The following is a 25,068-nucleotide window of genomic DNA, read 5'->3' on the forward strand; positions in this document are numbered from 1 at the left end:
ATTAAAAAAAAAAAATTATTTAAGTATTTGCGACATATTTATTTTTATTGATTGTGTTTTATCCACTGGTGGATTTTTAAGTTCATTTGCTGGCTGCTTCTCACTCTGTTCCTTTTTTTTAATTTGAAAACTTGTATTTTCTGCGTTGAAATTTTCTATAGCTTTTTCATAAATTTCATCTTCAGGAATTCCACTCTGGAATAATTATCGTGATTTAAAAAATTACTTACAATAAACAAAAATATTAAAATTATTTATGATACTAAAGTTAGCCGACGTCTAATAATTTTTGAATTTTTTTTAAAGCGATAAATTATTAAAAAAAAAATATTTGAAAAAATTGCACCTGTAGTTTTTAAAATTTTCTACATGTGCATTTTTTTTTTTTTTTTTTTTTGTAATTTATTTGTTAAAAAAAAAAAATCCGAAAATTTTTAATTGTCTGCTGACTTCAGGATCATAAATTATTTATACCTTTTCTAAATTCTGGTAAATAGATATAAATTTCTGGGTATGTGACTGAGTATCATTATTAGCAAGATTAAATCTCAAATTATTACCGTACTCTTTTTGAAATTTTCTGTAACATAAAAATTAATCATAAATAAATATATAAATTATAAATGAATTTTAAAAAATGAACTTACGCTCTAATAATATCTTCTTTGTAAAAAATATCTCTAATTTCAATATTTGGTGCCGCTCGATTGTATCTTGGCTCATATTTTGGTGGAAAAGACTCATAAACAACATACCAAAGAGGTTTTTCTTCTGGTTTCAATGCTCCACCTTTCATCAATGATTGTAATCTATATAAAATATATATATTTAATAACATATTTATTATTTATTTAAATAATAAATTTAATTACCTGGTAAAAATTGTTCCAATTCGTTCTAATCTACTTTGAGCCATTTTTTATTTATTTATAAAACTCCGAGTCTGGAGTCGTGATGATAAATAAAATAAAAAGATCCAACAGCTGATTGTTGACTATAGTAAGTGCGCACGTGTGTTGCTAACCAAAATATCAAAATAACCTTTGACTTAAACCTCAAGTTCGGTGACATTTATTTTATTTAAAAATTTTAATAATTTAAAATTATTCAAATTTTAGCGGCAAAAATATAAGAGGTAAAGTTTTATTATTTTATTTGTTATTTTGATGATTTATAGAGTAATTACTTAGTTTATAACCTATAATCAATGACATTGTATTTATCTGAGTTTTGTTTATTGTTTTATAAAATCGATAAGAAAAGATGACTATTGAAGAAGAAAAAATAAGAGGGATAGGAAAGGTATTGAATGATGAAACGAGGCCGTTGAAAGAGCGATTTCGTGCATTGTTTTCATTGAAAAATATCGGAGGTCAACTGGCGATTGAGTTTATAGAGCAAGGATTTAAAGATCCATCGGCTTTGTTGAAGCACGAGCTTGCTTATTGTTTAGGACAAATGCAAGATCCACTTGCTAATCCTGTTCTTATTAGAGTTCTCAAGGATGTCAATCAAGAGCCGATGGTCAGACATGAAGCCGGTAATTTTTTTTTTGCTTTGCTTTATTATTTCATCGGCTAATTGGGTTATTGGTGGTCAGGTGAAGCTTTGGGAGCCATTGGAGATGAAAGTGTAATTCCAGTATTAGAGGAGTACAGCAAAGATCCAGTTGTTGAGGTTGCTGAGACTTGTCAGCTTGCTTTGAATAGAATCAAGTGGTTGAAAAATCCTGATAAACCGTCAGATACGTCTGTCAATCCTTATGCGTCAGTAGATCCAGCTCCACCGATGACGGACCAGAGTGTCGAGGATTTGAAGAAAATTTTGTTAAATGAAGATCTTGATCTTTTTGACAGATACAGAGCTATGTTTTCATTGAGAAATTTACGTACTGAGGAAGCTGTTTTAGCATTATCTCAAGGTCAGTGTCATTTATTATTATTGTTATGATTTGGAAATAGATATTAATTTTTTTTGTTTTTATGGCAGGTTTGAAAGCAAAGAGTGCTTTGTTTCGTCATGAAATAGGATTTGTGTTGGGTCAACTTCAGGAAAAAGTTTCTGTTCCATATTTACGCGCTGCGCTGGAAAATCCTGAAGAAAACGAAATGGTGAGACACGAGTGTGCTGAAGCACTGGGTTCCATTGCTCATCCAGAATGCCAACAAATATTAAATAATTATCTCAATGACAACAAACGCGTGGTACGCGAGAGCTGCGTTATTGCTCTGGACATGTGCGAGTATGAAAACAGTCCAGAGTTTCAGTACGCGGATACTCTAAATAAAATTTAAATTATATTTATTGTAAAATTGGTTAAATAAATTTATTATTTTATGATAACATTGGTGATATAAATTTACTGGATACCCATTAACTTTATTGGACAATTGATATAGTTACATTAATTTTTTATTTATTTAAATTGATGGTAATTTTAGCAGCAGCGTGTGCTCGTCTCTTTCCATTATTATTGCAATTTAGGTAAATGAGTTGTCGAGAGTAATTGATAAATTTTCAGTCCAATTTACTGAAAATCAATTTACAATTTAAACAAATTTATGTAACTTTAATTAATTTCAGTGATGGTAAAGAAAATAAATAAATAATAAAAATAAAGTTGAGTAAATTTGAAAAATATCAAAAGAGGGTAAATGTTTTTTTTATCCCTCGGGAAAAATATATTGCTCGCGTTGATTACTTTATTATATGTGTGTATGTGTGTGTGTGTGTGGTAGATATATTAACTAGAAACTCCCCTGACTCTTGTGGAATAATATAATCGTTGGGAGTTGTTGGCTGGATCAATTTTTATCGATATGCACCAACTAGTATCGCGCGCATTTTCCTTTCGGCGACCTCGCCGCTACCTCGCGTATGTACTACTATTACTATTACTATATGTAGATGTAGTATAGTAGTAGATAGTGTGTTTTAGAAAAAGAGAGAACACGGAGTTGTAGAGGCAGAGGCAGAGGCAGAGGCAGAGAACACGCGGTACTATACCGTGGCCCGTAGGATATATGGTGGTGGTATCATCGGGGGGCGGCAAGAGAGTGTCGAAGGGTATCGCGATGCGCGATATTGAAAGATAGATGTAGTCGGACCCGGGTAGCGAGTCAGTAAACACCAATTGTCGTGCAGTTTTTTATAAATTATATTTATTCTTATTCTTATACTTGTCATTTTATCTTTTTTCCTCCCTTAACTCTAAAATATAAATATACATTTTTTTATTTTATTTTATTTATAAATTGATCGATGATCTATGTGATCCAAGATAACTATTACACTAGTGGTCTCGATACGTGACACTGTTTACTTTCTTATTTATTTATTTATTATCTGCTGGTGTCACCACAAGTCACATCGTGAGATTTTTAATTTAAACTATCTGTGAGTTAGTTATATTTTAAGTAAACATTAAGTTAAATAATAAATTTTTAGTTTTACGAAATGGAAACACTTTGGCGGAAAATTTGGGGACATTCGAATGAGGACGCGGTTGATCCGGTAACTGGATTGTCAGGACGAGAGATAAAGCTTGTCCAGAGTACGTGGGCTATCGCGAGCAAGGATCCAGTCGGTTCCGGTATCGCAATAATGTCAGGGTAACAAACCTTAAGCTTGTAATTTTATCACATCATTTACCTCTATCGTAGCACAAATATACCACCACCAGTTTACTACTATTACTACTACTACATCATCGTCCTTATATTTCTGTCTCACCCGTGTACTCTATATCGATTCTCGATTAATCGTAATTATGGTGGCTAGAGAGCAATTATAAACTCATAAGTGAGCAATATACCTCTTGCTATTACTCCTACTTGTAATATTGCCGATGGTCTAGTCCATGCGGCTACCCTATAATATCACCGCAACTCTCATCCACATTTCGGTTTCTGATAACATAAACTCATACATTTTTATTTATTAAATAATAATATTCTCAAGTCTTTACGCTTGAGGATTCGCGGTTTTATTAAAATTCAAATCAACGCGATTATTCTTTTCTTCTTTTTTTTTTTACGGCTAAGCCTGTTAAATATTCATGCCGTTGTCTTTCATAAAGAATTCATGCCTATCATAGCTCATCGTTATTATTATTATTATTAATCCTCTTAACTTGGTATTGTTACAGATTTTTTGAACGTTATCCAGAGTATCAATCATTCTTTCCGGGTTTTAAAGATGTGCCTCTAAAGGATTTACCGGGTAACAAAAGGTTTCAAGCACACGCTGTCAGTGTAATCACAGCATTGAACAGTACCATTGATGCATTAAGTGATGTTGGACTACTTGAAGCAACTCTGGTAACTCTCGGTGAACGTCACGGCAAACGTGGACAAACGGCCCAACAATTTCTCGTAAGTATTTTAAATTAAAATATCACTCTTAATTAAATTCTCTCACTTGGTTTCTCTGAGCTCCTTTTTTGTGATATCGATCCATCTATTACCACAATCTAAAAATATAAAAATATAAAAATATTATTTCAGCATCTGAAGCTAGTAGTTATGGACGTGTTACGACAGACACTTGGGAATAAATTTACTAAAGAGACCGAGGAAGCTTGGACAAAAACACTTGACGCGGCTTATACACACATATTTAAAGGTCTATCCTCCTAACATATTTGTAAATAAACCTAATTAATACTTAAACATTATCAGATTATTATCTGATGAGTACCAAATATATATTTAATGACATCCCGACAAATTGTCACGTTATCAGGAAATTGTATGATCGTCGTCACGTGCCAACAACTTCCACCCGTCACCGCAATTTCCTAATTAAATCACGTCATTTATCTTACTTTTAATATTTTAGATTTAAATATAAAACTTGTTGTACCGAGATTTTATTTTAAAATTGTTATTTAATTATTTAATAGACGAAAATTATTTTCCCGTGGATCTAATCCGCTAATAGATTATTTCTATAATATATGACGTGTGAAATTATTATGTAGATGACGTACAACAATGGGGCTCAACAGAATTGCCCAATTAGTTTTATATATATATTATATACTATTATTTCTTCTATGTATTGCTGTACTAAATAAGTTGAGTTTGCATCTTAAATGACCTGATGCATATTAATATTTAATAAAATTTGACGTAATACGCGTCGTATAATTTTTATATATTAAACGCTCTTTGAATAACAATAAGAGACGTTAATAAAGAATGCGAATATGAAGGATTTATATATACATATAATAAACTGAACAAGTCATATCACGTTCTTTTAAAGTGGTGCTGATGCTGCTGCTGTTGATCCTACGACTTGACAACGACAGTGACGACGATCTACGCTCAATAATTCTCTCTAACGTCGATTTTTAAAAGCATGCTCTATCATTATTATTACCCACGACGACAATCTAAATTATAAAATTATTATAATGTAACAAAGCTTGGATTTTATTTTATGTAAATTTAATGACAAATGCGGTGATGGGAATGTACAATTGTTATGTGTTTTAAATGTTATAAACATTATTATTATTATTATTATTAAATTGTATATGTATTATAAATATTATTAATTAAAAGTAATCATCACGAATTTAAATGCGTATATTTTTTTTATCAATTCATTGCTGAGTAAGAAATATTTTCGTGTTCTATCAGTTTTATTAATTTTTATTTATAATTTAAAAAAATACTACGTGTTAAAATGGCTTGAGTCAGTATTTGGTTGGCAGTCGCATGAGCATTTCCTTATACTCTTAACAGTTGAGATAAAAAGTTTTTAGAATCGTATAAATTAATAATAATAAAGGTATTATTGCCATGGGTTCTATTGTAAGTTATTTTGTACGTGACCGAGGTCAAACTGGTTTAGAGGATGCTGTTGATCATAAAAATACCGAGTTCAGTCAACGGCAAAAAAAAGTTATGAGAAAAACATGGGATCTTTATATTTCCTCAAATCTTATTAACATCGGTGTCGAAGTAATGTTGAGGTATATTTATAATTAATGATTTATTTTTTTTTGATGATGAAAAATTTTTAATTAATTTTTTATAAATTGATGATTAGTTTGCTTAATGACTATGACGACATAAAACAAATGTTCCCGGACTTTAAAGGTATTCCTAATGAGCAGCTAAGAAATAATAAAAAATTTAACGCTCACTGTCAAATGATAATGAGTGTGATAAATAACGCCGTTAATGCATTTTTAAATAACGATAATGAGCTGTTTGTAGCAATACTTAAAGTTACTGGAGAACGTCACGGCAAGCGAGCTGGAAATCTCATAATTATAAAACATTTTCAGGTAAATAATTATTATATTATTTTCAACTACATAAATTTAAAATTATAATAATATATGACGGGTAATTATTGACACAGCGTGTACAAGATCCGTTGATTCAAGTTCTCAAACAGCATATGAAGTCACACTGGACTAATGAAATGTCTAATTTGTGGACGTGCGCAGTCAAAAAAATATTACAAGTAATAATTCAAGGAGTCCAAGAGGCACTCAGTTTAGAAAATAAATAATTTACTGTGACAGCCTTTTAAATGTATATATAATTATAAAAAAATTTTGAAAGCTCGATACAGCTAATCAATCAATCAATCATAAGTTTTATCGTCTTGTAAGTCTACGTCAGTCGGCTGGCCTTGACAATTCAATAATCCAACTTGTTCCTCTTGACAATAACACGCATTTTTATAACATACTTTTACTGGCAATCTTTTTTTTATTTTTTTACTTTTCTTACTCTCATTTTCGTTAGTTTTTTTTATTTTTAAATGATCAATAGCATAAGCGATTATTAATAACAGAACAGCAATCGATAAAGTACTCAGGACGCTTATAAGTATAACATCAATTATTTTCCATATATTTTCTTTATGACTTTCAGATGATTCATCAATTTGGTATCTAAATCTAAAATATGTAATAATAATAATATTGTATAGTTATAAGATAAAAAATAAAGTATAGTTAAAATAAAAAATGTACTGCGTCTCGGCCTGTTGTTTTTGTTGTTTTTGTTGTTCGGCTTGTTTGGCTTGTTCACTCAAGGGTTTATTCATTGACCTAAATAGATCTTTAGTAAGTTGCCTGAAGACTGTACTTCCAAGCCAATCAGCTAGGTCACTTCGATTTATTTGGTGTAAGCGGTGCGCTAATATTGTATGAGTTTTACCTTTACCCTCACCCGGAGTACTGTTCCAATGGATTAAATGCTCCAGGCATGTTATGTCATTACTCACTAATCTTTCTTTAACCCAGTATTTATTTTTATTTATAACCAGGGTAATAATAAAAAAGTATTTAAAAGAGTTACCGGCGCCAGAAATGTCAGATGGTAGGTCATAAGTCGTGTAATGAAGGGCAGCTATCAATCGATTGCACTCTCCGTGATCTAGATGTGAAGCTAAATACTCAAATTCCGAAAGATTTATATCTATTGTACTAAACACATTATATATTTTAAATAATAAAATATTTACAATTATTAATGTGTATTTCATTTTGTTTTTCTTTTTAAATATTAAGGAAAGTGAAGTTGGCTATTGACATTTTATTTTTTTCTATAATTTTTTTTCTGACGTTTCTTTTTACTGCAACAGCCCGTTGGTGGAGTCTCAATAATAGTTTCCCTTGTAGGTAGTAATGGCTCAACTACAGAAACGTGTTGTGTTGCTACGTCAACATAATCCTCAGATAATGACTTTGCGCGAGGCCAAGATGTTGAAACTACTGATGGTGTTGCCACTGCTGTCGCCGCCGGAATCGCCACCGCTTTTTTCGTTTTCTTCGATCTTACTTTTTTATTTTTTCCTTTCTCTAAATCCTCCCAAGATTTTCTGATAACAATTAATAGATTTTTTTTTTTTTCATTCATTCAAGAATCCAATTAAATAAATATAATTAATTTACTTTTTTTTTCTGCAACAACTGGAAACACATTTTCCAAAACAATTAATTACTTTACGACGAAGAATCAGCGTACAAATGCAGCTGACTAAAAAAGTTATTCCTAAAATAGAAATTGCCAGCGGTAATGATATTATTACTTTGTGCTGATAAAATGTGTCTTTTATTTTCTCCAAAAATAAATTTCCATCTTCATCATCATCATCATCAGTATCATCACTTTTATTTACAACTTGACCTTTATCTTTATCTTTAGCTTTGGCTTTTTTTTCACTCACTTCATTTTTTCCTACAGGATTAAAACTTAACAAAGTGCATTTAAATTATTCAATTTAAAAATATAAATGATTAATAAAGTTTATAATTAGCTTACTGTTGAAAAGGTCCAGTTTCTTCAACTATACTACTTTTCTCAGTTTCGCCATTTTCGATGTACGCCAGCGCAGCTTTTGCAAAATCTTGGTCAAATTCATTATTTAAATTATCATCTAAATCATCACTACTGCTATTATTATTACTATCGTCGTCATCTTGATCATTGTCTAAATCTAATAAATCTTTTAATTTAGATTCCAATTGTATACTTGAATTTTCATCGTCGCTTATTCCCAATCCCTATTTTATTATTTAAAATATAAATAATTGAATTAAAATATATATTTTTTAATGTAAATTACCTGTTTAATAATAAATAAATATATAAAAACAATAAAAAGCATTGGTTTTATTATTTTAAAAAATAAAAAAAGGTTAGACAATTATTTTAAAATCATAAGCGAAAAAAAAAAATTGACAGAATGAAGTTAATCATTAAATAAATAATTCAATTGTTAACATTTTGACGTGAGATTTATATTACAAATGGCTTGTACTTGATATTTTTTATTATAATTATACATATTTACGATGATATTTATCTATTATTTTTATATACTATTGATATATTTATGTGAGGTAATTATTTTTATTAAATTTATTTACATTATTTTAATTTATTTGGTGATATATAAATAAATAATATCAACGTGATAGCGAGCATGGAGAATTGAAGGTTCGACAGATTTGAGTATCGCTGAGCTGAGACACTTGTCCTCAAAATTACATCCAGAGCAATGTATTAAATTAATCGAGTCATTGTACTTAAGAACACCTGGTTATATGTTGAAAGATGAAAAAAAAGAACCGCAATCACCTTCTTCAGAAGACTGTCAACTAAAATTAGAGCAATGGAATCACACATTTCCAGGTGTAAAATTTACACAAGCTGTTTGCTTCTTTTTTTTTTTTTCTTTCTTAAATAAATGTCTCTGAAATACATATTAATTTTATTAAACTATTCAAGGAAAGAAGAATAAACGAGCGCGTGTTCACATTATTAAAATTTTACAAACGATTGGCCGTGTTGATTTAGCCAATTATATGAAACGTAGCAAAAGAATTGCTGAGTTATTGCATAATATTAAATATTTACCGCGGAGATATAGAAAACATTTGGAGGAATTGAAGAAGAAGCGAAAAAAAAATAAAGATATTAAAATAAATAAAAAAAAATCCGACAAAATATTAAATAAAGCGCGCGCTGTTTCTCCGTAATTAATTTATTTTTTCTTTATCTATTGATTGATTGGTTTATTTTACAATTGATTCTTTGGTTTTTTATAGAATTGTAGGGAGAGCGACAGGTAAAGATGAAGATGGAGGATCATCATCTTCATCATCACGCTGGATACTGATTGTTATCGTTTTTTTGTTGCTTGTTGCGACAATAATAGCTACTGCGGCGATAATTATTTATAGAAGTCGTGGGAAAAATCATAGATGTGATCCGAATTGCAAAGGCTATGAACGTTTGCCGAAAAACATCGAGGATGGGTGGACGTCAAATATGTCAGATTGCTCGCACAGCAAGTGGTCGAAAACAGGGACAGTCCCTGGTCTATCCTTGACAACTGATACTTCTGAACCGGAGAAAAAGAAACCGGAAAAAAAGAAACCGCGTCCTAGAAAATCCAGCGATAAAATCCTTGGCAAGTCTCTTGATATTAAACAGTTTGAAAAAATTGTTGAAAAAGAAAAAAAAGTAAAGAAAGAGAAACGTAAAAGTTTACCGGACACCTATGAATTGACAGACTTTGAAGAATGTCACTTTGAAGATACTCAAGGTATAATTGATGTTATGAACAAACCTAAAATCGGTGCGTGTAGTTGCTGTAAATGTGACCCTAAACCAGGTATACCTATATATTTAGTTTTATTATTTTTAATTTGTTATTTATTTGAATAAGTAACTATATTTTCTACAGATGAATCACCAGGTGCGCAAAGTCCTTGTAAAGATACTTCTTGTCCGTCACGTAAAACTCATGACATAGTTGAAATTATAAGAACTGGATTTAGACAAAAGATAAAAGGTAGAAAATCGAGTTTATCTAAGAATAAAGTTGGAAAAAATAATAAAAAACAAAATAAAGATAAAGAAAGATCATCATTACTGAGCTCGCCGGATACTACTGCGAGAGATGAATCAATGACTGAAAGTCCACCTACAACCAAACGAAATTCTAAGTCAAAGAGTCCTTCACCCCCACCACCACCTCCACCCCCGCCACTGCCCAAGGAAAAAAAGCGAGAGTCTAAAATAAAAGAAAAGTCACCGAAAAAAGAAAAATCACCGAAAAAGGAAAAAACTCCGAGAAAAAATTCATCGCCTAAGAGTACTCCTAAAAGTCCGCCCCAAAGTCCGAGAAAATTATCAACTGAACCCTGCAATAACGATACTTGTTCGCAAAATTCATCACCGCGAGAATCTGCAGGCGTTCTTGCGATAACGCCGGACACTACTCCTGCGACTACAAGCCGTGGGAGATTTTCAAAAAAAAAAAAATAAATAAATAATTGATGATGACATTTGTTAACAAAATAATTATATTATCTGTTGTATACATCAAATGTAATTGCTATTATACATATATATCTATATAAGGTAAAAAGTTATGCAACAAAGTGACAATAATAATAAATAACAATAAAGTAATTGGAATTGATGGGTATAAATGATCGCGAAAGACTTTGCCAGACTTCAGTACTCGTCGAAATGAAGCACACGTTACTACTTTTATTTCTTGTCGGAATGTCTTTTGGTAAATATTATTATTATTGTATTTCTTTTCAAGTACAACAAATTTTATTGATTATGTTATAAATTTATTTCCAGCCGATGATGATCAAGGTAATTTTGAAATAATAAATAATTTTATTAGCGGTGTAAGAGAATTTTCGGCTCCGGATAAATTGGCCAGAGGCGTTTACACCAATGATTTAATTGATAATACCACATATTTTATTAGTGAAATTATTAAAAATTTTTTAGCCGAGTATTATTATCAGGTAATTATTATTTTAATATATATATATATATTTATAAATAATTAATAATAAAATAATAATAATAATAGGCATCAAGAGCAAAAGGCGCAATGATCAGAGACATGGAGAATGCAGTTGAACGATTAACTGACGAATCGTCAATGATTTCCCCTGAAGATGATGTTAAAAAAATAAACATTTTATTAGAAAAATTAATCAACTGTTTACCGGGTAATGTTAAAATAAAACGTAAAGAATTACCTCCATTGCCTTCATACAACAAAAAAGTCGAAACTCATAACGGAAATGAAGAATTTTCAAGTCTTTTTATAAATCTCGCATCGCATATTGACAGAGACTTTGCCAGCATTCACGATCTCATTAACGGAATTTTGTTATCCGGGTGGCAGAAAGCTAGATTGTCATTCAATAAAATTCAAGATCAGTTGAGAGAAGATGAACTGAATCAACTCGTTCGTTCATTTGCCGCGGAAATTAGCAAAATAAATAACAAACAAGAGATTATTCAGGCACAAGTGACAACTAACACTTGGCAGACATATAATCAACTCAATCAACGAGTTCAATTAGCTCTACAATCACTTTAAACATTTATATTATATTAATATAGATTTATTTATTATTTCATTATTTTTTTATGTAATTTGTATAAATTTATTTTTTCAACAACATGACTGAGTCAACGGCTTATTTATGACTCAGTTAAAATTTTTTTTATTTTTTTCCGAGTATGTTTATGAATGATTGATTTATTTAATAAGTTTTAAATGATTGGGTTGTTATCAGCCTTGAAGGAAGTGGTTGCATAATTATATTGCTTTACTGATACAATATCGTATTGAATATCATATTTATATGAGTTGTCATAAAGATATTCTCTATCTAAAAATAATTACTCAATTCCGATAATACTTATAATCAACTATATTTTCATCAATGGAATTTATTATTATTTACAAACTAAGTTATAAATAAAATATATTAACATTGGTAGAAGAAAAAAAAAATTACGAGTTACGAAAAATGGAAATAATAATTATTTTATTAAATTTTTATTACACAGTAATTAAGAGTATTAAATTTATAAAAATTGCTTTTGCAATAACAAAATTTTACATTAAAACGAGTCAACGCTTTATTAATAACAATAATTATTATTATTATTTTTTAATTTTAATAACAGTGGAATGTTTTATAAGCAATTATTAACTTTTTCCATAACAATTTTATGATAACATTTTTAAACTCAACAATTATTAATGAGTTGAATTCTTATTGGTAACACAACAGCTTGATTAGTGTTTTGTGACTCGACTTGTTCACTCTTTAGTATTTACTCTACTAAATCACGTTTATCATAATTATTATTTAACTAGGTAAGTATTTTCAATTATTTCTTTCTTTAATTCGTTATAGTACTTATACTATAATAATATTAACAATCATTAATTATTAACGATAAAAGAAAGTATTTACATAAAATTAATTGAAAAATCTTAACAAATAAACTTTAACCCGTCAGCACTCCCGTTATGAGCATTTTGCTCACAGGACACTATTTAATTTTTAGGATGTCGCTGTCGCGCAACCGAGACAGTAAAAATCACGGGAGTGCTGACGGGTTAAATCATTTAAAGCTCATTGAAAATAATAGTAAATAATACTAGAGTATTAACAAATAAAAATAAAAAAAAAAAAAATGAGTATTTTAATCAATGAAGATGAGAATTTACTATATTCAAGTATGAAAACTTGAACCATTTCAAGTCATACAAGAGGATAATCAGATATTCTTTATATGGTTATTTCTTGCTATCTGACGTCGGATATTTAAATTCGACTCCATCGTCTTCTTACGGCATTAATTAATGAAATTAATCGGCGTCATCAAACTGTCCCTCGACAATTGCTGGTCGAGTTGGATATTTTCCGCGAGCGTAGTTTTCAGCAATTATGTCTTTTGTTCTCGGCACGTGTAAATCCGCAGGACAAAAATGCATCGGATCGGTCCAAACATTTCTTGGGTATTGCCACTGGATTTCATCAATGACTGGTGGATTGTATGCATCAAAATCATCCGAACTATCGTATTCTTTGTCCCAATTATCATCATTTTTAAGAAAACACTCTTGAGACATTGAACATCTGCAATAAATATTAATTATTATTAAAATGAATGAAATAAAAGTAAAGTAAAATTAATTAAAAAGTATTTACGAGACATCGAAGGCACTTTCGTAAGAATCATTTGAATTTGTTAATGAACTTGTTGATCGACTTGAATAAGTTGACTGCTGTTCCACCCTCGGACCATTTAGTCTTAATTCTGATTTATTGTAGACTCTGTTTGCTTCACGCAGACTTTCGTACATCAGTAACTGAAACAATTAATTTTTTTTATTTTTTTCAAATTAAACTTTATCGTGATTTAAATTTAAATATAAATAATTACTTGACAATTGTCGGTATCGATGAAATTTTGTTCGACATCAAGACCTACGAGATTATTAAAGTCTTTAAAGTACTCTGGTAACTCGGATAAATCATTACGGTAAAGATCGAGGTACTGAAGATTCTTGAGCTGACTCACAGACTCCGGTAGAGATGAAATATGATTATCGGAAATCTCTAGTACTCTCAAACGCTCCAGTTGCCCGATATTCTGCGGCAGCATTATCAAAGTATTGCGAGAAAGAAGTAGAACCTCTAATTTTTCCATATAACAGAATTCATTAGGCAGCCAGCTGATGTGATTTAAACTCAAGTCAATCTTGGTGATACTGATAAAATTTTTTATCGCCGGTGGGATTGACGGGAGACCGACATCTCGGCAATCAAATTCCAGGAGATCCTGCGGTGCGTTTATTAATTCGAGCGGTAACTCGGTGAATAAATTTCCCTCGGAACAGTAATTATTGTTCCCTATCTTCAAGTACTCAATAGACTCAATGTCACGTAATATAGCGGCAATATTTTTACTTGTAAAATTACAACGCTGAAGATTTAGTACTCTAACGCGGATTTTAGGGTTTGGTGGTATCAATATAATACTGAATGACGAGTTTTCAAAGTCCAGTTCATCGAACTGATAATATTTACCAGAGAAAATCCACTCGGGGAAGCATAAACGACGACTTTTGTTACTTCTGCAGTAAAATTTTTTAATTCTGTGACTATAAATGTGACCATTTATTATCATTCCTCTATTTCCGGATAGATCCAGCATCTCGAGAATCGGCATTCCTTGTTCAATAGACGTAGGAATCGATTTAATATAATTATAAGACAAATCTAGACTCTTTAAACGCCTCATCTTTTCCCAGGTTACGGGTAAAAAAATTAATTTATTGTCAGACAAGTTTAATTTTTCTATACTCGCAGAGCCCCGACAACTTTCAGGAAATTCAGTCAATTCATTGCTCTTCAAGCTCAGCTCCTTCAGCCTCACAAGATTTTCAACTACTTGAGGAAATTTTTTAAATCTATTGTTATCCAATAGCAAACACTCCAAATTAACAAGAGATTCAATTGCATTCGTTATAGTTGATAATTTATTACCGGACAGATCTAATCGAAATAAATTGCAGTATCGATAAAAAAAATTATCAGAAATACTTGACAAATCTTTGGTGATCAAATTAAGCTCCAGTGTTTTGGCTTCTTCTTCTTTTATTTTATTACTCAAATCAACTTTAATCGAACTGCCATTTAATTGACCATTTTTCCTTACCAAAGATTTTTTTACACACCCGTTATTTTTTAGCTTCACTTCCGGCATTTTATCGTGTGATTTACAAATTCTTTAATCAATTAATTTTAATTAAAGGTTATATCATTGAGCTTTGGATTTAATTATTTAACAATTTATTATCTCTAGTCTAATTAATTACACCCTAAATGACTAGCTCATTTATTTCACTGCACGTTGATTACAATTAAAAAAAAAACGTGGTAAAAAATATTTGATTGTAATTTATAAACAAGCTAAACAACACGTGCCGCTTCTATTAAATTTTATTTAAACTCCAAACAAGCTCAGGTGCTGACGTCTATATTCAATAATTTAATTAATGAATATCCTCGAATGATAACAAAGCCGCATTATCGACTCTTTGAGCAGCGGCCGCAAAACGCGGCAAATTCAAATATTCAAATAGAAAAATTGGTAAAAAAAAATAAATATCAATGGTTAATAAAACAAAAGGGTTTTTTAAAACATATATTCAATAATATATATTATATATCTTAAATTCAAAAAATATATACAATTATTTAAAATGTTTTTTGCACACGTAAAGATATATATTTATCTTTTTTAGCAAGTATGTATATAAATATACATTTATATTTAATATATTTTGAATGAAGTATATATGATATACATATTTAATCAAAATATTTAAAAAATTTTTTTATAAAATAATTCTGTGTATCTTTAATTTATAGATAAAATATATAAGACCTCAAAAATAATTCAAATTAGAAAAACTTTTGGTCAAAAAACTTTCATTCAATCATAACAATATGGTCACTTATTAATTTTTAATAGCTAATCAATTAATAATAATTAAAATCAACTGACGATTTTTCATCATAATCATCAAATATATATAACAATTATAATCTTTGAAGTACATATACATCTTTTATTATTTATTTTACTTGGATTCTCACGATTCTTGACTCATATATTAATATATTTTATTAAAGACTAAAAAAATATTTAAGTAATTTTGAATAAATTGTTGAAAGATGTAGGGACGGTAATAAATTTAAGATATTGTAAAAAATAATAATAACTTAAAGTTATTGTATAATAATTAAATAATAAATTTAAAATGGCTTAAATATTGTTTAGAGCTCACCCTTATGTTTAATCTCTTTCGTAAAGTTTTAAATTATGTAACCAACGGCAACGAAAGAGAAAGTATTAGCAATTCTAACTATATAATCACAACCATCGGTGAACCTTGCAAGAAAATAAGTATCGGCTCAAGCCTCATTCCTCTGGAATGTTTGTTTATTTATATTAAACATATATATTTTTAAATAATAAATAATTATAATAAAATATAAAATATATAATTATTTAAAGAATCGAGTGATTTTATCATCTCAATGCGTAGCATAGTCGAGTTCCGTATTGAGAAATTTTATTTTTATAATTTTTTGACAATAACCGATCGATTGTGAGTATTGCCACGAACCCAAAAACTGTGAGAATAATTTTTTTTTTCTTAACTCTTTTTTTTATACGTCTATACGTATATATTATACTTAAACTTTATATATAGAAAACAAAGTTAAATTATGTATATTTATATTTAAGTCTCACAGAGGATCACACACAAGGCACACCAATTACATTTTTCATTTATTTATATATTTATGTATTTATATTTTTATATATATATATATTTTTTTTTTTTAATTTTTTCTTTTATTTTTTAAACCGAAAATTAATTCGTTTAAATTCCAGCTGAACTTATTTAAGGATGAGATTCAAAAGACTGAGTCAGCGAGGGAATTTATTAACGAAAAAATATATTTATGCTATCACAGTATCGCGTTTGAGGCCGAACCCGATGCCACTACCACTCGTTTCTAGATCCTCTGTTTTAAAATAAAAAAAAACATTTTACATGGAAAATTTTCACTGAACATTATTTCCAGTAAATTAAAAAAAAAAAAAAAACATTTATTCTGCAGTAATAAAATAAAAATTTAATAAAAATGAATCGACCTTGAGTCTTTATCACTCTCTCACGACATTGGGATCATTAAAAACAGAAACGGTAGCGTTGGTTTAATTGCGTCGTGTATCCTCGATATATAAATTTGCCTCAATAAAAAATGGCGTGAAAAATATATTATCATTATTATTATTATTATTATTATTATCATCATCCTTCTGTTGGCTTCTTTTCTCTTCATTTTATTAATTTTAAATTCATATCTCACTTTATCGCATTTATAGATATATAATTTGGCTGTTGACTCTAATCTGGTATAGTTTGAATAATTAAAAATTCGATCGCAATTATTCGGCACTTATTACACCGAACTTTGTCTCTCGCATTCTCTCTCCCTTTTCATAATTATTATTATTTTAAATAGACACATATTTTTTTTTCATTTTTCTTTTTTTTTTAAATATTTTTAGTTATATCTTTTTGATTAGTACTAAGGTATCCTGCGCTCTAGATCTTCATGCAGAAGACTATTGTTATTAGTTTCATGAATAGAACCCGGTGATGCCTCTTCTGGCTGTTCTCCGCCACTCAATTCAAGCTGTCCAGTACTGTCACCGCTGCTTGATCCACACTCCCCGTCCACAAATCTAGTTCACCAAAAGAAATTCAATTAAAAACAGCTTAGAATTTTATATAATACTAAACGCGATAATAATTAACTTGTTTTTTTTTTTTTTGTTTCTTTTAAGACTTTTAATAATAAACTTTTTATTAATTTCTCAAGTACATATACGCTTTACTATAAACTATATACTAGAGCCAATATACGCGATTACTTTTCAACGGTAACTTGTGTTCGTCGTCTATCGGAATATTATTCGTCGATAAATCGATATCAAAATTTATCACGCATTTAAAAAGTTTCGGGGCATACAATAAGTGCTTCAGCAATTAATACTGACCGACCGACGTTTTTATAATCACTCATAACACATAAAAAACTTTAAACATTTAATTTACAGTCCCAATAATTTTGTAACGATTGTAAAATAAAAAAAAATATATAGAGTTTTATTTTATTTTTTTGCAGTATCGTTGAAAATAAATACGTGATGAGCATAATAAATATTAACATCACATCACTAAATCTATATATATATATTAAGTATTTTCTCTCCAACCACCTGTACATCGCGCTTCGACCCGCGTACTTAATTATTATTATTATTATTTTAAAATAACGGTGAAAAATATGAGGAAAACATAAAATATAAACGCGGAATTTATCCTACGGATTATCACAGTGTCGAAATCAGCAATCTATAGATAAATATATGTATATATACACCAATACTTGGTTATTATTATTGACTTTTTTTTCTGAATTTAAGTGTCACAGTAATAAAAAAAGCGATAGCATATAATTAATAAATGTAAATATATATATTTAGATAACTTACGTGTAAGGTTGCTCTTCTCCTCGCATTTCGCATATGACATTAGTCAATGCCATTATGTAATTTTTAGCGAGCGTAAGTGTTTCTATTTTGCTCAGTTTTCTTTCCATTTTAACGTGCGGTATTACTTCTCTCAATTGCTGTAAAGACGATACATTAATTATTATTAATACTGATGTTTATAGTTTTACAAGTAAAGGAAATTCCACAATCCCTATCTAATAGTTAGTATATTTATGTGTGTTGGTGTTGGTGTTGATGTTGATGTAGATGTTAGATGGAGATGACCTCAAGGCGTGATCGGTCACTAGAATGATCTTAAACGTTCGCTCTATTCCTAACTATATATAAATATATCTGTGCAAGCAACAACAGCAAGTTGGCCCGTTAACCCGACAAGTAATTACTATAAGACTAGGTAAAGTTATAGGTATAGATATAGATATAGATATAGATATAGTGATGATGAGGATGGCGGCAAGCAAGCGGGCGACGTCAGGTGTGTCGAGCCACTCCTCCTTCACCTCTCGCTGCGTTCGCCCGCGGTCATCGCCATCACGGAATTCCCATCACTAACGCTGTTTGTGTGAATAAACAACTACTAAGATATTTGTAAAAAAAACGTAAAAAAAAAAAGGTAGAGACTGTACTGTGAATATAAAGAGAGGAAATGAAGAATGAGAGGACGGGAAGGCTGATGATGAGGTGGGTGGGAGTAGAGGTAGGGAAGAGGAATGATGATGAGAAGGAGTATAAGACGTTCAAGGACGTTGATTAATACCTCGAAGGCATCGTTGAGCGAATGCATCCTCATTCGCTCGCGCTCGTTACTCTCCAATCGTCTGAGGTTTCTCTCTCTCGCGGAAATACCACTTTTTCGTCTTCTCGTTGTTGGCGGACCGCTGCTACCGCGATTTCGCCTTTTAGCTTGCTTTGGACTTCGTTCACTGCCACTACTGTCACTCTCCTCCCCCATCTAAGTTTCATTCATTATTATTAATAATATAATATTTATTAATTACATAATTAATTAATAAATAATATACATATATAGAGACTCACTTCGCCACTGACATGGTGACGTCCCCTTTTCCCCGTTATTGAGTCCACAGATACGTCGTCCAAGTCGATATACATTTCCTGATCAATACAATCCTGATCACTACCGGATAATCTCTCCAGACTTCTCATTATCTTGCCGCTACTACTTGACAACCTTTTTTTTTAATATGACTCTAAAATATAACAATAATAATAATAAATATATATATTTATTTATTTTTTATTCTTTATTTTATAAATTTTTTCTCATGCTTCACTAAATCGAGGACAGGGTATTAAGACATTGGTATGCAGTAATTATGAATTTTTTCGCGTCAGCTGGTTCAACGTTGCATCACGTTAAATTTAGTCGAGCTTGGAGAGAAACAAAGATACTAAAAATATTTTATTTATATTTTAAATCCCGTCGTTAGAATTTAATTATTAATATAATTATATTAATTATTTTATAGTTATTTTTAAGCAGCAGGATATGACGTCAATAATAATTACGAGGATTTAATTTTTAAGTTTTTAATCCGTGTATACGTAAAACAAAATACACTATTGTCACGTAGAGCTATTTTAGAATCTTTCTTTTTTCTTTTTTTATCTCAAGTATTTTGGTGATAATTATCAATACATAGACCTCAATCCATGCTCGATTACATTTAATTTTGTATGTATGTATATAGAAAAAAAAAATACAATTATTTATTGGATTATTTTTTTTTACAAGTGTGTAGGAGTTGAGACAAAAAAAATATATATATATATATATCTATATTGGCAATGTACTGGTATAATTTCTAGAACTGGTTTGTCAGATACATATTGCCAGAGGTGATATTTATCTAAATCGGTATTTTCAATCAGACACCCTTTCAAATACGATATCAATTAATCTGCAAACTATGATAAAGTGATAAATATTTACTTAGCAATAAATATAAGCGAAATAATATTTTTAATTAAGAATATTATTTTTTTTATTTTTTAAAACAACTTAAAAGTTAAAACTTGATATCTACCGTCGTCGAGCAAGTGATAAGACATTATTTTTACATTCGGCTGTGGCTTTATTGCTTTTATTTTTTTTTTTTTAATAGTTGAACGAATTTTAGGTTTGAAGTCTTTAAAAATAATCATTATGATAAATGATTATTTGAGTTAATCAATTAATGTCTTTAAAAAAAATTAATAGCCAAAAAAAAATAAAAAATTTTTTGCTAAAAATTGATAACCTTCCTTACAATATACTGTAAATTTATCATCAATACTTGTGTTGATATCTATTCACGAGCAACGTACAGCGATACACAAATATACATATATAAAAAGTCCAATGTTATATTGTCATTATCATTAACGCAAACTACACACGACAAACTTTTAAATGCGAAAATTAAAATATTTAAATTTTATTCCTATAATCACAAATTTTATACTATTAATGTTAATCATGAATAAATAAATTGTATAATAATAATAGTTAATAAATATCATAATACATTGTGTGTTATATGTTACCTGTTGAATAATTAGTCTTATGAGCGGCAGCTATTTATCTGTTTAATAAAATTCCAAGTATCAATTATTATCTGTACAGTATTAAATTTAATTAATTCTCGGATTCAACACTTAACACAATAATTTATTTTTGTCTCTGGTAATTAAAACAAAAAAAAAAAAAACAAAAAAAAAGAACAGAAAAAAAAACAACTTCCACTTCACTTATCCCGTATTTTTAAAGAAACTTAAATGATTTTTTTTAGCTGCAGGTTTAATCAACTGGTAATCCAAATATTAGCGCTACAGTCTGTTGATTAATTAGATCACGAAATTGTCATTTTTGTTATCACACGTATTTCTCAATTGATTCGTTGTATCGTCCATCGACTCTTCGTCGTTTAATCCTCCGCATCGCGGCTACACTTGCCTACACACTTCCGGTTATTATTATTATTATTTAAATGTCTTATCGTTGATTCCTGATGTCCGGCTCTAACGGGAACACCAAAAATAAAACACCGAGGCACCTGTAATACAAATTTATTAGTCATTAAAATTATTTATTATTTAATATTAATGACAGAAAAGTTTAATCTATTTTTGTGGTAGAGATAAAAAGAAAAAAAAATAGGATAAGATTTTTCTTGTTAGTGTCAGCAAAAGACACTGGGGAATCCCGGACGTGTGAATTTCTTGGGATTCACTCCCACGAGAAAAAGTCTCACGTTAGAGACACGATATCGAGTTATATATTTTATTTAGTATATAATGAATTACAATTTAAATTAAGAATAACAACTAACAACAAATCTCATATTTTTTTTTTAAATTATTGGATACTCAGGGTCGTGTACTTAGACATTTAAACACGTGGATGCATTGACAAGAAATTCCTCAAGAGTTTAAATATATATGTCGAATGTCGATGCATGCTCCAAGACTGGGTATACTGTGTGTATACCGTTAACCGGACTCTTGGCATTCCCAAGTTATTTAATATATTTAAATATATAATTTATAAATCTCATTACCAGCTATCTTATTTCAGAGGATTACTTATCCTTATTTTAATTATTTAAATCTCTGTAGACACAAAAATATCATTATTTTATAAATATATAATAAATATTTACCCGAAATTGTTGAATTACCGCACAAAACTTTAATTAAATAAACACAAAATTTGTCTGCTTACGTATTAAATTTATAACAAAATAATAACTTAATAAAATAAATTCACAGTGTAATTAATAATAATAATAGTAATAGTGGTTTAATTATTATTAAAAATCGTTTATATAAATAAATATATAAGTAAACTAAATAAAATAATAATTGGGCTCGAGCAAGATCTCGGCTGAACGAGCGCCCGATTCGGACTGACTATAACTGTAAACGACTACTTGTCGCCGGTTTCCCTCAGACCCCTCTCTCATTCTCTCGTTCTCTCCTTCTCACACAGCAGCAACACGATGGCATGTCTGCATCATAGCCAGCATAGCAGCATAGCAGCATAGCAGCATTACCAGCGTGCTATCGCCTGCCTGGAGCTTTCCCCACCACCGGAACTCCATTCTCTCCACATTGGAACCTGTTCTACTACTTATGCACCGCCGTGTATTAACAATATAAAAATATATATATATGTTTTGTAGTTGCCGTGTGTTACCACTCGCTGTTTTACCTCCGTCTCTTCACCTGTGACCAAACTCCCGAGACATTTTATTCCTTCTTCCATTGTATTTTTTTTCGGTTTTTTTTATCACATTTATTGTAATTATCATTTTTTGAATTATCAACTATCATTAAATTTATGCCTCAATAGTAATAATAATAATAATCAATTTGATTATAAAAATAAATCTATTATTAGGAATTATTTAATTTTGTTTATTTACTCATTATCGTTATTCTGAATGAGTTTGTGATCTGTCCAGTAGAATTAGACGAGTAGCAATCAGTTTACCAGCGAGACAAATTGCCTTTACAACCCGAGTTTTCGATTATTATTTTTGCTTTATTACTCGTCAACTACAGAAACCAATACACCAATACAGAGTCCGACAACCAATATATAAATTGCACGTCGTTGGAAAAATATACACAACCTAGTAGTTATTACTGTATTTTATAAATATATACGAGTATAAGTGTATAAGTTATTTATTTGTATATACATATATATATATGAGGCTCGTTAGCACTTGTTCATAACGACAACGACAACGATGATACGAGCGATACACATTGGATGGTAATTTGTGTATACTTAGATAATGTACGACCTTCTGCTCGATTAATTTGATAACCTGAATTGTCGATAGGCATTTATAATCAATACATTTTAACTCCTAACTATATATATGTATATATATACGTGTGTATGGGTCTTGAGGTCTTGTGTGATAAGAGCCAATATACAGCACAGATATACATCCACATTATTAATAAATTATATTACACATTTTATTTATTTATTTTTATTTTTCTAATCAAATTGTTATTGATATTAGATTTTTATTTTGTCGTTTGATCTTTGTAATTTTATTTATTTCAATTATCGTAACACATTTTTTTTTTTTTTTTTTTTTTATTATAATAGAATAAAATAGTTAAAATTACGAAAATATATAAATAAGTGTTTCCTGTTTTTAGGTGATGTTTCTCTTATTTTATTACTCGCGGCAGGTATTATAAACATTTTGTTCCGTTCCAATTAAACTTGAGAATGAATTTATATTTTATTGCTTTTTATTTTAATACCTTAACAATTTATTTTCATTGTTTGCCAACGATAGAATGCGAAAGTCTGTTCGGCTCAACTTGGGGTTTTCCGGGAAATTTAACGTTCGCGGTTACAAAGTAGACGATTATGCAAGTAGCGAAACCTCCCGCTATGCAACTAAAATTTTAGTATATCTTTATTATTTTATTTATTATTATTACTTTTTATTAAAACTATTTACATTTTTTAAAAATAAATATTTATATTTTTAGGGAAAAAAAATGAAAAGAAAAAAAAAAACATTACCTGTAGCAATGTTAAATATTCGCGCAACCGATTGCTAATAATTTTTGCGAAACATTTATTATTTAAACTTGCTTAAAAACAAAAGTAATAAATATATCTTTAAAATTTTATGCAGACAAGATTTCATGAGTATTTTATTTTATTTTTATCGTCATTGTAGAATAAAATACACAGCAGCCTGAAGCTGTTGGCTGTTGCGGAAAAAAAAAATTAAACTTGGAATCAAGACATCTCGGCGTGCGATTGACATACGTTCTATTCAATTTTCCTGTTTGCTCGAATAATAAAATACCTATTTTCTAAATCCATAAATCTCGTTTTTTATTTTTGTTGTTCACATAAATTTATTATTACATACATAATCCACAGACAGTAGTCTAATCATTAAATCGTCTTACTTTCTACGCGTTAAAATTCCTCAAAGTCTGCTCACACGCTTACTATAATTAATAAATAATGTGTTCATCATGTGCACATATCCGCGTACCCGCGTCTACGTATATATATAAATCTATTTATTATATGTATATATCATACTGATGATGGGTCTATCAGTGATTTTTTATCAGAAATAATTAGTGCGTGAACGACTATACATTCCAAGGGTGACTCGGTTTCTATACGAAGAAAGTGATTACATACATAGTAACAGTAAAAACAGTATAAAAAATATATTATAACAATAATATATATATATATATATATTGCTGAGAGTTTAGCAAGTTGATACGGCATATAATAAAATATGTGGCGATTACATGTGCCATGATGCTGAGACTTATATATCTATACATTTTTATTTATCATATATCGAGGGTAGAGGATTTAATATTATACATATAGATATTGGATAAGCGGCAAAGACTTGGAAGGGAAAAAGACGTATTTGATTTTTTGTCGTGCCTCCTATTGAGCGCGAGCGTGCTACTCGCAATCCACGGTATCGATTCGATGCATCCCATCCATATCCATCTGTACACATACTTACAAACATGGATTAGTTCTATGAGACTAATATAATACTGT

General features: G+C 29.6%; 9 protein-coding genes across 15 annotated transcripts in view; 5 read left to right on the forward strand and 4 right to left on the reverse strand.

The window, feature by feature from the left end:
• Nucleotides 1–4: 4 nt before the first annotated feature.
• LOC130672038 (28S ribosomal protein S23, mitochondrial) lies at nt 5–1,007 on the reverse strand. Its single transcript, XM_057476238.1, has 4 exons — nt 873–1,007; nt 648–809; nt 475–580; nt 5–195 (listed from the first exon to the last, which is right to left on the reverse strand). Exons 1-4 carry the CDS (start codon nt 914–916, stop codon nt 16–18), a joined length of 492 nt encoding a protein of 163 aa, XP_057332221.1. The 5' UTR covers nt 917–1,007; the 3' UTR covers nt 5–15.
• On the forward strand, nt 995–2,343 carry LOC130672026 (deoxyhypusine hydroxylase). Of its 2 annotated transcripts, none has more exons than XM_057476221.1 (4): nt 995–1,135; nt 1,259–1,540; nt 1,601–1,921; nt 1,990–2,343. In XM_057476221.1, exons 2-4 carry the CDS (start codon nt 1,264–1,266, stop codon nt 2,292–2,294), a joined length of 903 nt encoding a protein of 300 aa, XP_057332204.1. In that variant the 5' UTR covers nt 995–1,135; nt 1,259–1,263; the 3' UTR covers nt 2,295–2,343. The 2 variants fall into 2 exon arrangements, with proteins under 2 accessions (XP_057332204.1, XP_057332203.1); XM_057476220.1 differs by having other exon boundaries at nt 1,264–1,540.
• Nucleotides 2,344–3,011: 668 nt separating this feature from the next.
• LOC130672035 (globin) lies at nt 3,012–5,013 on the forward strand. Of its 2 annotated transcripts, none has more exons than XM_057476233.1 (4): nt 3,012–3,396; nt 3,448–3,611; nt 4,148–4,373; nt 4,506–5,013. In XM_057476233.1, the coding sequence occupies exons 2-4, from the start codon at nt 3,457–3,459 to the stop codon at nt 4,635–4,637; spliced, it is 513 nt and encodes a 170-aa protein (XP_057332216.1). In that variant the 5' UTR covers nt 3,012–3,396; nt 3,448–3,456; the 3' UTR covers nt 4,638–5,013. The 2 variants fall into 2 exon arrangements, with proteins under 2 accessions (XP_057332216.1, XP_057332215.1); XM_057476232.1 differs by having other exon boundaries at nt 3,024–3,371.
• A 682-nt stretch (nt 5,014–5,695) lies between these two features.
• Nucleotides 5,696–7,130, forward strand: LOC130672032 (uncharacterized). The gene is made up of 3 exons (XM_057476228.1): nt 5,696–5,983; nt 6,061–6,301; nt 6,379–7,130. The coding sequence occupies exons 1-3, from the start codon at nt 5,811–5,813 to the stop codon at nt 6,529–6,531; spliced, it is 567 nt and encodes a 188-aa protein (XP_057332211.1). The 5' UTR covers nt 5,696–5,810; the 3' UTR covers nt 6,532–7,130.
• A 117-nt stretch (nt 7,131–7,247) lies between these two features.
• LOC130672029 (uncharacterized) lies at nt 7,248–8,695 on the reverse strand. 4 transcript variants are annotated; one of them, XM_057476226.1, is made up of 6 exons: nt 8,599–8,695; nt 8,295–8,536; nt 7,925–8,224; nt 7,495–7,851; nt 7,329–7,418; nt 7,248–7,262 (listed from the first exon to the last, which is right to left on the reverse strand). In XM_057476226.1, the coding sequence occupies exons 1-4, from the start codon at nt 8,638–8,640 to the stop codon at nt 7,566–7,568; spliced, it is 870 nt and encodes a 289-aa protein (XP_057332209.1). In that variant the 5' UTR covers nt 8,641–8,695; the 3' UTR covers nt 7,248–7,262; nt 7,329–7,418; nt 7,495–7,565. The 4 variants fall into 4 exon arrangements, 3 of the variants coding, with proteins under 3 accessions (XP_057332209.1, XP_057332208.1, XP_057332207.1); XR_008990609.1 differs by lacking the exon at nt 7,248–7,262 and having other exon boundaries at nt 7,276–7,425; nt 7,925–8,210; XM_057476225.1 differs by lacking the exon at nt 7,248–7,262 and having other exon boundaries at nt 7,276–7,418.
• Nucleotides 8,696–8,777: 82 nt separating this feature from the next.
• On the forward strand, nt 8,778–11,938 carry LOC130671751 (muscle M-line assembly protein unc-89-like). Of its 2 annotated transcripts, none has more exons than XM_057475822.1 (7): nt 8,778–8,875; nt 8,954–9,167; nt 9,264–9,510; nt 9,584–10,152; nt 10,225–11,061; nt 11,136–11,308; nt 11,377–11,938. In XM_057475822.1, exons 1-5 carry the CDS (start codon nt 8,828–8,830, stop codon nt 10,806–10,808), a joined length of 1,662 nt encoding a protein of 553 aa, XP_057331805.1. In that variant the 5' UTR covers nt 8,778–8,827; the 3' UTR covers nt 10,809–11,061; nt 11,136–11,308; nt 11,377–11,938. The 2 variants fall into 2 exon arrangements, with proteins under 2 accessions (XP_057331805.1, XP_057331806.1); XM_057475823.1 differs by having other exon boundaries at nt 10,237–11,061.
• Nucleotides 11,939–12,506: 568 nt separating this feature from the next.
• Nucleotides 12,507–25,068, forward strand: part of LOC130672003 (uncharacterized) — a 37,199-nt gene continuing 24,637 nt past the window's right edge. The window contains exon 1 of the mRNA XM_057476182.1: nt 12,507–12,684. The gene's annotated coding sequence lies outside the window, so the exon portion shown is untranslated. The remainder of the gene's footprint in view (nt 12,685–25,068) is intronic.
• On the reverse strand, nt 12,677–15,600 carry LOC130671749 (leucine-rich repeat protein soc-2 homolog). Its single transcript, XM_057475821.1, has 3 exons — nt 13,761–15,600; nt 13,526–13,686; nt 12,677–13,453 (listed from the first exon to the last, which is right to left on the reverse strand). The coding sequence occupies exons 1-3, from the start codon at nt 15,084–15,086 to the stop codon at nt 13,183–13,185; spliced, it is 1,758 nt and encodes a 585-aa protein (XP_057331804.1). The 5' UTR covers nt 15,087–15,600; the 3' UTR covers nt 12,677–13,182.
• On the reverse strand, nt 15,973–22,401 carry LOC130671753 (protein dimmed-like). Its single transcript, XM_057475825.1, has 6 exons — nt 22,145–22,401; nt 21,030–21,538; nt 19,521–19,693; nt 19,240–19,434; nt 18,462–18,598; nt 15,973–17,648 (listed from the first exon to the last, which is right to left on the reverse strand). The coding sequence occupies exons 3-6, from the start codon at nt 19,647–19,649 to the stop codon at nt 17,492–17,494; spliced, it is 618 nt and encodes a 205-aa protein (XP_057331808.1). The 5' UTR covers nt 19,650–19,693; nt 21,030–21,538; nt 22,145–22,401; the 3' UTR covers nt 15,973–17,491.

The sequence above is a fragment of the Microplitis mediator genome, chromosome 7 (genome assembly GCF_029852145.1).
Source record: "Microplitis mediator isolate UGA2020A chromosome 7, iyMicMedi2.1, whole genome shotgun sequence".
Lineage (NCBI taxonomy): Eukaryota > Metazoa > Arthropoda > Insecta > Hymenoptera > Braconidae > Microplitis > Microplitis mediator.